Consider the following 12,054-nt stretch of genomic DNA (forward strand, 5'->3'; position numbering starts at 1 on the left):
AATTCTCCATGTTTTATTTTCAGGCTGTTTTGAGCCTAGGAGACACACTAGTTTATTATTTCTGAATTTGTTTTTAACCCTCTTGTTGAAACCAAGACTCAAGAGGATTCTGTTAATTATCCACATAATGGAAACTGATCACTGGAGTCATTCAGTATCCTTGTTTCCTGTGTACATCAGGGCTCCATGAGTGTGGAGCATCTTGATTTTTTGGAAAGATGTGCTGTTGGTGAGCCTCTGGGTGGGCCTGTCCTATGCAGCTGCTCTTGCAGTGCCAGTCACAGGCAAAATTATTGATGATAGAGATATGGTGTGAAATCTGTTCCAGTTTGTGGCTGCAGGTCTAGATGAGCTAGTGGCTGTCAGGTTTGATTGTTGTTTTATTGGCAGAAGGGGAAATTTGGAAATCACTGTAATAGACTTTTAGGAATAAAATACCACATCCTTACATCAATAAACAGAAATAGATTTCAATGGTATTCATTAAATGCTGTATATTGTTCAATATAATAGGGATGTGAGCCTGCTGTGCTGTTCTCAGCACCAGTGGAGGCTGAGAGCAGCTGGGGTGCTCAGCTGACCCAGGAATAGCCTCAGAGGATATCAGAACAGATCTGATGGATGGGACTTGTCAGAAAGGGCTCATGCTCACAATCACGGTCAGGTTTTCAGAGGAGTCCAGTCTCCATTTCAGCATCCCTTGGGTATCTATGTTATCACGAGACACTGAGCATCTCTGAAATTGGGTCCTCTATTTTTGTGACGGTTTGGAGCTGCCCTTGCCCAGACATGTCAGCGCTGTGCTCAGCAGTGTAGCTAGATCTGTGGGCACGGTTTGTTTGCTCCATGCTAAGCGTGCTTCGGGTGGTGGAACTGGCTAAAAATTAATGTTGCCTTTGCTTTGGAGACATTTGGCTGCTCAGGTCTCTGCTGAGGGTCCCTCTGCCCTCCTTTGCCCGTTTAGCTTAGAATCGCCGTGGTGTAGCGCCCGGAACGGGCTCTCTGCTGTTCCCGCTGTCCGCCACGGCTGATCCAGGGCAGGGACGCTCCGCTTCAGGCGGGTGCCGGGGGGCATCGAGGCGCGGGGTTGGGGCGTATCGAGACGGTGCTGGGGGGCATCGAGGCGGTGCTGGAGCATCGCTCCCTCCCGGAGCCCGCGGCCCGGACGGAGCTGCAGCTCCCGCGGCGGCCGCTGGGTGTCCCCCGGCGCTGCCCCGCTCGCTGCCGCCCAGCCGGGCCGGGAGCGGGGCTGGCTGAGGGCGGAGGCGGCGCCGCAGCCGCCTCGGCGGGGCCGCAGCGCGGCTCGGCCGCCAGCAGCAGCTCGGGACGCGCTGCCCGCCGCTCCCCGCCGGGGCTGCCTGAGCCGGGCACGGCCAGAGGCGGCTCCGCGCCCAACCGGGCATGAGCGGGGCTCCGGCGGCCTGAGGGGGCTCGGGAGGAGCCGGGCGGCCGGAGGAGATGGGGAACCAGCCGGGCAGGGCGGAGGAGCACGAGCAAGGTGTGTGCGGGCGGCGGGGCGGCGGCACCGCGGGGATGGCGTTTTGTTCTCGGGGGCCGAGCCGGGTCGGGGCTGCTGTTGTCACAGCGAACGCTGGTGGCTTCCAACCTGCCGGGGACCCTGCTGCTGTTTGCCTTGTAAATGGGCTTTATTGGCGTTCCGTACCTGAGATCGCAGCACCGTCCTCACGGGAGCTTTTCTGAAAGGAATCCTTCGGAGCAGAATGCCTGCAAGGGTGGGACCCTGTTCGCTGACAGATTTTTTTCTTTTTCTTGGCATGGTCTGCATGATGCAGCTAAAAAAGTTACAAAGCTGATGTAGTGATGTGCATAGAACTTGTCAGGATCTGCAGCTTGGCTGTGTTAGCCTTCACCATTGTTCGTGGCCTGAGGCCTGAAATTTTCCAGGCCTTAGAATTTAAAATGATGCCTTTGTGGAAGGTCTCCCACCATTGTCCTTTCAGAAGTGTAGTGCTCTGCATGTTAATCAGGAGCAGATTTCATAGAAAGCTGAGAGCTGGTATCAGGTAGATCGCATTCCCCGTGTGCCAAATGTCTGCACCGTACACCAGCACTGCTGCTAATTTGTTCCTGATGCCGTAGAGCTGCTTCGCTTGCCTTCTGATTTATTTTGCTTGTTTCTCAAATGCTGAGTGAGGGGGGAAACCCGTAGGTCCACTATTTTCTGCTGCTTATTTCTCAGTTTCTTTCCGGATTTAGAACCCTCTAACACACATAAAACCACAATCAGTTGTATTTCCTGGCACTCTGTTTCTTGCTGTTGCCATGGGAATTTCATTCACAAAATCCCATTAAAGTTGTTATTGCTTGAGCAGGGGTTTCTATGACTTCGGGTCGATATGTAGGTATTGTTCTAAGAGCAAATACAAACGTACCTGATCTCTGGAATTGTTAGCCAGGGCTGCATTGCTGCTCGGGGATCTCACGACAGATCTGCCAGCGAGTGCTGGAACAGCAGCGAGGTGTAGTGAGAACTCTCTAGCACTATGTTAATCACCGGGCTAATGAAGAACACAAAAGCTGCCAGTATCCAGTCACCAGAAGAAATGCTGCCCTAAGGGAAAGTTAAACTTTAGGCTGGAGAATGTGGCTGCTTACATCCCCAGCCCCTGAAATCCGCCGGCCACTGCCAGCCAGCGAAGTTTTGCTGGAGCTAAAAGTGTTATTTAGGAGGGGTAGGACTGATAATAAACTAAGGGAGAGCTGGATAATGGCCCGGGGAGACGCACTGCTGACTTCTGATCAGTTGGAGCAAACGGACTCTGATTTTGCAGGGCCATTTTGAACAGCTTATTGCTGTTAACGCAGATGATAAATGAGTGTGCAGATTCCTTGTGGGTTTTAAAAATCTCTTTCATCCTTTGTTTTCTCTTGATTTATTTTTTTTATTGAAGAGGAAAGAGTTATACTTGTGTTGCACCTCAGCAGTTTTTAAACTATTCTCAGTTTTTAAGTGTAGGCTATACTAGGTCTTGTTTGAAAGTCCTCACTGTTCATAAGGTATGAGTAGGACTGAAAACCAGCGTTTTGTATTGAACTATGTGTTCAAAACTCCAATGTTTAACCACGAAAAAGAGGAACATTCCTGCTGACAAAAAGAAAAAATCTGACAATGTAGTCCTTATTGTGTGTGAGAGCTCTGGCTTTGGAGCTCAGAGTTTGTGTTTTTGACAGCTGGATGCAAAAACCTGCTTCTCACATCAGAATGTGATACTTGTAGTATCTCTGAGTTCTGTTTCTGCTTGAGTGAACTTAATTCAGCTCTCATTCAGGAACACCAACTCCTTGAACAACTGTGGTACTTTTAAGCTTGTGTTTGGAATAACCAGACTAAACCCCAGGAATGGGTTGCTTTGTTGATCTAGCTCATGAGCCAGCTTTAGTGACAGACAACCCATTTGGCTGTTCCCTGAGCATGACATTCAGGGTCAACTTGTCTGCCTTCTTAGGAAACTTTATGGACATCTTATGGCTCATCTCTAAGTCTTTCACCCCAAACTTACCATTTTGGGGTGGTGGGGGCAGCTTTGTTCCTCCTCTTGGTGTCAGTGGGCACTGAAGCCTTTAAAGATCTGATCCTGTTATGATATAGGTTATCATTTCAAGTAAAATACTTATTTTCACATATTTATGAGAGTATTATGTACTTTAATGGGTTTTCCTATTAAGTGTAAATTCTGGGTGGGCTGCTCAGTGCTGTCCAGGAACAGGAAGGAAATTATTGCCTCCAAGCTGAGCAGTTGAAAGTTAACACATTAATACAGGAAAATCAAAGAACTGGGACTGACTGAGCAAGGAACTGTGGCAAGGAGAAGACAGGAAAGGAATCCATTGCTGGTGTCTGATAGGAATGTTTGGAACAGAAGACTCTGACAGCCCAGTATCATCTCAAATTAATCTCCATCTTCCTAAGAGTGTCTAACAAGGATTTGAGAGGATTGCTTGTAATAACATTAAATTCTATAGGCTTTTCCTAGCTTCTAATCTAAAACTTACTTTAAACAGCTTTTACAATTATTTGTGAGGACTTTGTGGTGTGTGACCCAAGTTTGCATCACTTCTTGGCCAAAACTCTGCTCCTTGCAAGTCACTGGTTTCCCCAGTGCTCTGAATATTCATATTTCTAAAACGAGTGGAGGTTTTAGAATGAAAACACCTATGAAGTAGTACAGAAAATTATGTGAAAGGCGAGTGAATATTGCAGCAGTTTGTCAGCAGAATTCGTTTTCTGCTTTTGAAACTGACTACCCAAGCTAAAGGAAACAGTGTATACAAACAGAGGCCAGAGCACCTGTGGAATAGCTGGAACATTTCCTGGGAGCTATGGAAGAATCCAGAATTATCCAGTGCACAGTGTTTATTGGGAGAAAGCCTTTCAAACATAGTTTGCCTTGGAAACAGGGAGGCCTCCTGTTATTTCTGAACAGGAGCGCTGATGTTCTTTGACACTGGTTGACACGGTGATGGGGGGCTTGTTTATCCTCTAAACATCTGCAGGTGATGGATGATGAATACCTTTGGGAAGAGGTGGAAAAAAATGACTCAATACCCACAAAAACTTTCCTGAAAGAATCGCTTGAATGGGAAATGTTAACTTCTCTTGTTGGAACAAGGTGACGGGTGGGGTTATCCAAGGGTTAGGCTTTTTTTGGGATTGTGTTTATTTGTAAAACATGCTTACATGGCTTGGATGAGAATATCAAGTGTCAGTGCGTGCACTGAGTCAGTATTGATCTGTTTTCTTATGTCTGTTTTGTCCTGGACCAGGGCTGGCTTCATTTGAGTTCGAGAAAGGGATTTTTCAGTGTAAAACATAGGAGACTTTCAAGATAAATGCTTTTGTATAAATACATGTTCTTGTCATTTCTGTTCTTTGTTTTCAGGGTGTGTAGTCAGATCTTTCCTGGGTCCTCTCTTTAGTCTCCCTCTTTTTTCTCCCAAACATGGGAGCCGTTCATTTTAACTCTGTTGGATGTCAGAACACCATTTCTGCCACGCAAGAGCTCGAGAGACCAGATGAGTTTAATGATGGTGTGGGGGGAAGGGAGGGAGGAGAGAGGGGCCAGCAAAGCTAATGAATCACATAACAGCTTTCATGGAAATACCGACTGCAAGTCATGTCCTCTTGCAGCTTGGGCAGCCAGCCACAGACCTTTTGTTCCCAGTGGAGCCAACAAACCACAATTTGCTCTCCACTGGATAGTTTAATTCCTTAGTCACCTCTTCCTCCCATAAGTCATTCTTGCATGGGGGGTTTACAAATGCTCTCATTTTTCAGAGTAGTAACACACTGCTGATTAAACTGGTATTGAAGAACTTTATTTTCCCCTGGAGAGTAATTTTTACTTGACTTAAGCTTTTCTTCAAGGCCAGTGAGGGCCAGCTCTGTTGATGGGTCTCGTGAGGTGACTTGAGAGGGCTGACATGATGAAATAATTTCAGAAGGACTGACAGACACATCAGTCAGTGGCAGTGTCCCCTCTGCTCCCAGACCAGTGAAATGGGAACAGCCGCTGTCACAGTCTGGACTGACCTCCTAGAAGAATTTAGTCATGAGTGTGAGTAACTTACCTCTAGAATTGTCTGAGGCAGTGTTCAGTGATAACCTGAGGTCCCCTGATTCCAAGTTGAAAGGCTAATGAGAGCTAAATTAGTGCAAAAGATCATCAATAAGCTCTCCTACACTACAGGGCCTTCCCAGCAGTTTTCTGCCCTGGCTGGAGGATGTGCTGAGTGGGAGTGCTTTCTCCATGGGCAGGATGACAGCTTTTACAAGAACTTTTAGGGCATGGCAGGCAGCAGGATGTGGTTTATGCATTTTGTGTGAGATTAATTTCCATCAGCAAAACAAAGCCATTTTTGGATAAAGGAGGGAGCTTTTGGGAATCCTGCTGAATGAACTGGTCAACAAGAACCTGTCCTGTGGGTCCAGAGCTCTGCATTGTACTTTTACCCCAGTGCTGGTGGTGGTTTAGGACCTACCAGTGATAGATCTAACATGATAATAAATGTAAAAGCTAATTTTCTTTATGATTTTTTCATTAGTTTAGTTAATGTGCTTGACAGCTGCAGAGTGCAAGGGAACAGCCAGGGGATGGTTGTGGTTGTGTTGGTTCTGACACAGCATTAAATTACTTGAAAGAGGGAAAAGGGTGGAAGGAGAAGGCAATAATGCTGAATGGGGAATAATGGAGAAAGAGAAGTTTGCTTCTTTTTGTTTGGGATATGTTTGGCTCCTCAAGATCTTGAAGTTGTAGAGCTGGCCAAAGAAACCTGAGCATGTATTGCCCCTTGGTCTTCCCACTGAGAGCTGCCAGAGCTCTGGAGGTACTGAGGAGTTTATTTGGAAGCAGTCCTGTGTTCTGGACCTTCTACCAGTATTTCAGTAAAGTAATCTGTCTTATTTTTTTTCCTCTTTTTAATTCCTCCCCAATTTTACTAATTTACTCTTCATAAAATCTGATTTCCACAGGGAATGTAGCTTTCAAAACAACACGAGATTCTAAAACTGAGGCAAGAGTACTTCTCTGATTTTGTTTGTACTGCATTGCTTGAGGAGAACTTAATTTGATTTTTCTGTGATTCTCACAGACTGACAGTAGAAGACAGATAAATATTTGATATTTTCATTATTTTCTATTACTTTTCCATTCTGTATCTCCATGCAATTTGAGCACGATGATTGAAGATGATCTAAAACTGAGATCTCTGATGATGGTAATAGACACTGTTAAATTTTCCATGCATCAACTTTTTTCTTCCTGTAATCCAAACCAGGCTTGTGTTCACAGATCTCTTTGGAATGTTCCATCTATTATATTTCATGAATTGTTTTTCCACAAGCATCAATAGGTATGGATTGCATGTTCTGAGGCAGAGCACTCTGCCCTTGTGTGCTGTGTGATCATGGTTTGGTTCTCTCAGGCTATAAATTACATCAGAGCTGCAGCTTCCTGCCCTTTTCATCAGGCTCTGGAGCACACAGCTAACAAGCTCTATATTTTTATCAGCAGCAAAATTTACATTTGAAGTTCTTACAGGCAAATTTTATATTCATCACTGGAAAAAATGCACTCCTGGGAAAGCAAAGGGCTAACATGAGTTTGCAGGGTTCAGTTCTGAGCATGTGTAAGGGATGTGTTGGCTGAAGCCAGGACATATATTTTCCATTTGTTACCAGCTCTGTAGGATTTGTATCTTGGTTGGAATTTATTCAGTTGCTTAGGAAAAATGTTGGGAGCAAAGCAAATATGTCCACATCCCGTGAGCAGAGTTCTGTTCCTCTCACATTCCTGTCCTGATGGATGCTTTGGTGCTAAGTGTTAAAAATCATTGCTACTCAGGCAAGTAAGGATTTTACCAGCAACTTCAATGAAATCATATTTATTAATGTATGGAAAGAAAGTGGCTTTAGGGGCAGGGTGCACTTAATCCTCTGACACATCTTACTTATGTTGGATGACTTTTCTTTCTTTCCCAACTGAATTAAGAAATCCCATCCTGTACTAAGGATATAAATCTGTTTTAATTAGTCTTAAAAATGCAGAATGCAAAGGTGGCTTCTTCCCTGCATCTGGAGGATATTCTTTTGTATTTTTCACACCCTAAAGGTCTTCTGTATTTTGCCATTGCAGCATTTATACTGAAGATGTAGAAATCCTTGTGATACCAAATAATTATGTCCATATAATCCCTTTTATAGGAGTTGTTTCCACAAGGGTGTGGATAATGATAAATTTGTTGGCAAGAACTGAGTTCTCTGCAATACAGGAAAGACCTTCAAAAGTATAACTGAATACTTGCTCTCATAGACAAAAATGCTTATGATTCCTGAAATAAAACAGAGGTAATTCCCTGTGCTTGTGCAGAACAGAACCAACTCAGCATGAGGTTCATTAGTCATAATTAACAGCTGGTAAGAGGGGATGAGGTTACATGAACAGGAGTCATTCCAGGACTGGTATTCTCTGCTGGGAAAGCTCCTCCAGTGCAATAGCCCTGCTGTTGTCTCTGCAATAACGTGAAATAGTTGCTAAATTGCAGCCTGTAGAGAACCATGCATTTTTCTTATTTAAGGCTAAATTGTCAAAATTCTGGGGATTTTTTTCAGAAAATAAAAAGCATTTTTAAATTCTTTGACCAAAGGGAAGTGGTTCAAAGTCTTGTTCCCCAGAGCCTGTAGTGTCAGCTGTAATGCTGGGAGGGGATTAGGTGGTGGTGTCACGTCCATCCCAGTCTGGAAACATTCCTTGAATGGGAAGAGTGCTCCAGAAAAGTGGTGCAATTCATTTAAACCTTCAAAGGCTTTTAAACCTCTATCTAATAGAAGGCTGGGTGCTCAGTACAGCCTCAGTTTTCAGCTGACTAGGGCAATGCACAGAAATATTTCAAGGCAGGCCTCCTAAACTCCATGGCAGTAACTTTACTCAAAGCCGTGGGTCCTAGGATTATATTTTGCCACGAGGTGGGAGGCACAGAGCTCTAAATATATGTTTTTCCAGGGCAAAAGCTGATCAGGATGGAGGTGTCAGAAGGGAAAAGCCCCTCTTTGAGGGGCTGAGGATATTTCCACAATCCTTATCTTCTAGGTCTTGAGACATGCTTTCATAAAACCTTGTTGAGTTTGAAGAATGGACTAATCATGTTAAGAATTACTCTCAGCCTCCTCCACACATGGTTTCTTTGAGGCTGCTTGACTGTGGAAAATCTTTGACTGATCTTTTAATTAAAAGCTCTTTTTTTTTAAACCAAGGAGTTCAAGCTCCTCCTGCTTTGAAGTGGGCAATGTTTTATAGATAAATATCTCATTATGTTATGAGCTTTCTCCTCTCCCCTTCTGTCTCATTTCTTTTCCTGATGTGTCTCATCCTGTGTTGATAGTTGTGATGATTTCAGCCCAGTTCCCAGTATTGGCTGTTCTTAGCTCTGTGCTGGGCTGAGCTAAAGCTCTGAATGAGCTGTGGAGACTAAACTGGAGTCCTTTCCCCACCCCCTCACAGAAGCAGGCTGGAAATGACAATAAAACTGGGTTTATTGTGTGGCCATCACATTTCAGTAAACAAAAGGCAGTTGTAACACCAGTGCAATGCAAACTGGTTATTAAGTATTAAGCAAACAATTTTAAAAAATTAGCTTCTAGCTTTTAAGTTCTGCCCTTTTAGGGAAGGAAGAGGAACCTCCTTTCATGTTTCCATTTGTGATCCTTTCCCCCCTGTCTTTCTGGATTAGCAGGATTTGGGAATTCATGAGGACAGAAGTTCTTTTGGCCGAGCGTGGGGCAGCATTCCTGAGCTGGAGGGTTGGGATCATGGATTCCTGACCCCAGTGCTTGAAGAGGCATTTTCAGTTTCTTTTCCTCTGTGATGGCTCTGCTCAGTGGGAAGAAAAAGGAATTAGAGCATTCTTTACAAAGAAAGAGAAGGATGGTAAAGCCCCTTGCAGGTATCTCTGTCAGTTCCATGGTTCAGTCCATAGCATGGCCTCCTGAACAATTAAACAGGCTGAGTAAATTACCTGCTAATTGTGAAAGTGTTGGATATTAAGCATTTCCCCTCTTATAATGTTTGGTTATCCCTTGTGTTTGTGGAGAGATATCAGATAGATTTTGATGCTTAGAGGGATCCACAGCACCTGACTTGTCTGGGAGGAGCAGGAGCAGGGTTCTCACTGTTCCTTCCTATTGAATTCTTGGAGCAAGAGGTTTTAGGAAAGTTTTTCATTAACTCGAACCACAGATCACGTTCAGTTGTGACAACCACTGTGCATGGAGGAGCACAAGTACTGACAGCCACTGCTAAGTGAGTTGGTATGGTTGGATTTAGGGTTGGTTAGTTTTGTTTGCTTTTTAATTTCCTGTGCTTCTCAAAACACTCAGCACTGGTATTTTATCCATTATAATTATATTTTCCAGAAATGGAAGTACAGCTGTTTTATCACCACTGTTAACCCAGCTGTGGCTGAGTGGAGAACTTCTGGGCTAGATTAGCTGGAAGCTGCTTTCTGAGCTGAGGAGAATTATCTCCTTGTCTGCAAGCTAGAATCAAGGAAAACTTAGTGTAGCTAGTGGTTCTTTATCTCAGGAATATTCCTAGTACAGCCATAGGAGTTCTTTGCTTTATCTTCAAGAAAATCCCTGCTTTTTCTGAACAGCACATTCTGGGGGATGTGGTATTAACTCCAAGGATGTTCCCCAGAGCAGTTGCTAAAAACCTTCTGGAAAGCAGAAGCCTTAGATCTAACAGGTAGGAAAACGAAGGAAACTCCAGACTTACCAACCATATCAAACAAAAAAATCCTTTGTTTCAGTGAAACACCAGTGATTTTGTCCGTCTTCACGGAAAAAATTAATATTTATGGCTTTTCTTTTTTAACAGTTGTCTAAAAAACTGCCAGAATAGTTTAGCTTAAAATTGATTTAGCTGTAGATATGAGATGATTATACCTGATCCTATCTTGTTTTTACAGGTGCATAGGCAGGAAATATTCCAGAACAAATAAAATCAGGAAGTGTCATAGTACACAGAAATCCCAATTATTTTGGTGTGCTTGTGTCACAAGTATATAGAGTCAAGCCCCCTTTAAGGAACATAAAAATTATGTAATTTTTTAATAATGAACTGTGATGGTTGTGGAAATGACAAACTTGCATTAAAACCAGCAAGTAGGGGTACTTCATTTTAAAAAGGGAGAATTCTCTATTTCTGTAACTTTCACCAGATTAATTTTGAGATAATGCTACACATTGAAAGTTTTACTCATTCTTTTGTGGGGGCTAGATAAGGGGTATAACTTGGAGGTGACTAAAGTTTTTGGCAGGCCCAGTGGTATTAACAGTTCCAAAAAAAGTAGTGTTGTGTTTACCATAGGGATATTCCAGCAAGTGTAGGATATAGAATTTCCCTGAACATTTGCTTTGGATGGCTCAGTGTTTGTTATGCCAGGTTGCTGGGTACTCCAGAAATCCAAAGCAGCTCAGGGGTAGAGTCCACCCCACTTGTGACCTGCACCAGTGTTGGCAATTCCATGGGGTTTGTATCCCTCATTTTGGGGGTGAACACAGCAGAACCTCGTGATTCTCTTGGTGCCAGAGCCTTAGGGAGCAGTGGAGCCCCTTGGGTGCTCCTTGACCCTTGAGCACATCAGAAAGAGAAGTTTGTGTTTGTGGGAGCAAAGACTGGGCATGCACAGAGCAGTTCTTGTCTCTCAGCTCAGCCAGTTCACTTTCCTGATGATCTTTGGGAGCAAAAGTGGCCTCTTGCAGCAGAGCCTGCACTGCTTTTGTACTTTTACTCAAAACAGCAATATCCGAGCTTGAGTTTTCATTTTCAGCTTAAAAACTTTCAGGAAATTCAAGTAAAGAGCATCAAAAATGTTCAGTAAACAGCATCAAAAATGTTCAGAGGGACTCCTTTGTTGGACACTGGCAAGACTCTCAGGGTAAAGAGATTTTAACTACTCTTGCTGTTATTCAGAGAGGAATTGTCAGTGAACAGGCCCATAAAGAGCAGAAAAAGTCAGCTGAAATTCACAATGAGACTTTGTGAACAGGGTTTTGATCAGATCTCCTCTCATTTACCTTCTGAATGCGACCTTGTTTCCACTGTAATGGAATTGAGCTGTGACAAAGTGAAATTGAAATTCAGTTCTTGTGGCTGTGCTGAGCTTGGAACCACCAGATACTGAGTAGAGTTGATCTTTTTCTATTTTCATTTTAACACTTTTCTGGAAGAATTAAATGTGACTTTCTCTGCAAGGAGAAAACGACAGAGCTATTGATCAGGTGAATCCAACAAGCTGAAAATAAAATGTGTGTGATCATTCCTTAATTGTGCAGCAGACATTTTTCTCTTTTAAAACCACTATAAAACTTACTGGGGCCTTTTCTGGATTTTTAATATTTGTTTAGATGCTAAAATTTGAACTAAATAGTGATGCTTCAACTATAAGGTCATCTCTACTATTGGGTTACATTCCTGCCATGGGAGAGTCTCTGCTGGTGGCCACCCTTGAAAAGAATGTCCTACCAATAGTTCATCT

The 12,054-nt window shown here is 43.7% G+C and overlaps 1 protein-coding gene across 2 annotated transcripts in view; it reads left to right on the forward strand.

Annotated features, from left to right (window-relative positions):
• The first annotated feature begins 1,289 nt into the window (after positions 1 to 1,289).
• SPECC1 (sperm antigen with calponin homology and coiled-coil domains 1) overlaps positions 1,290 to 12,054 on the forward strand; it is a 52,580-nt gene continuing 41,815 nt past the window's right edge. For both annotated transcript variants that reach the window (XM_030962478.1, XM_030962479.1), the window contains exon 1: positions 1,290 to 1,498. In XM_030962478.1, the coding sequence (XP_030818338.1) occupies positions 1,459 to 1,498 (40 nt within the window). In that variant the 5' untranslated portion in view covers positions 1,290 to 1,458. The remainder of the gene's footprint in view (positions 1,499 to 12,054) is intronic.

This window comes from Camarhynchus parvulus, chromosome 19, assembly GCF_901933205.1.
Source record: "Camarhynchus parvulus chromosome 19, STF_HiC, whole genome shotgun sequence".
In the NCBI taxonomy this organism is placed as follows: Eukaryota; Metazoa; Chordata; class Aves; order Passeriformes; family Thraupidae; genus Camarhynchus; species Camarhynchus parvulus.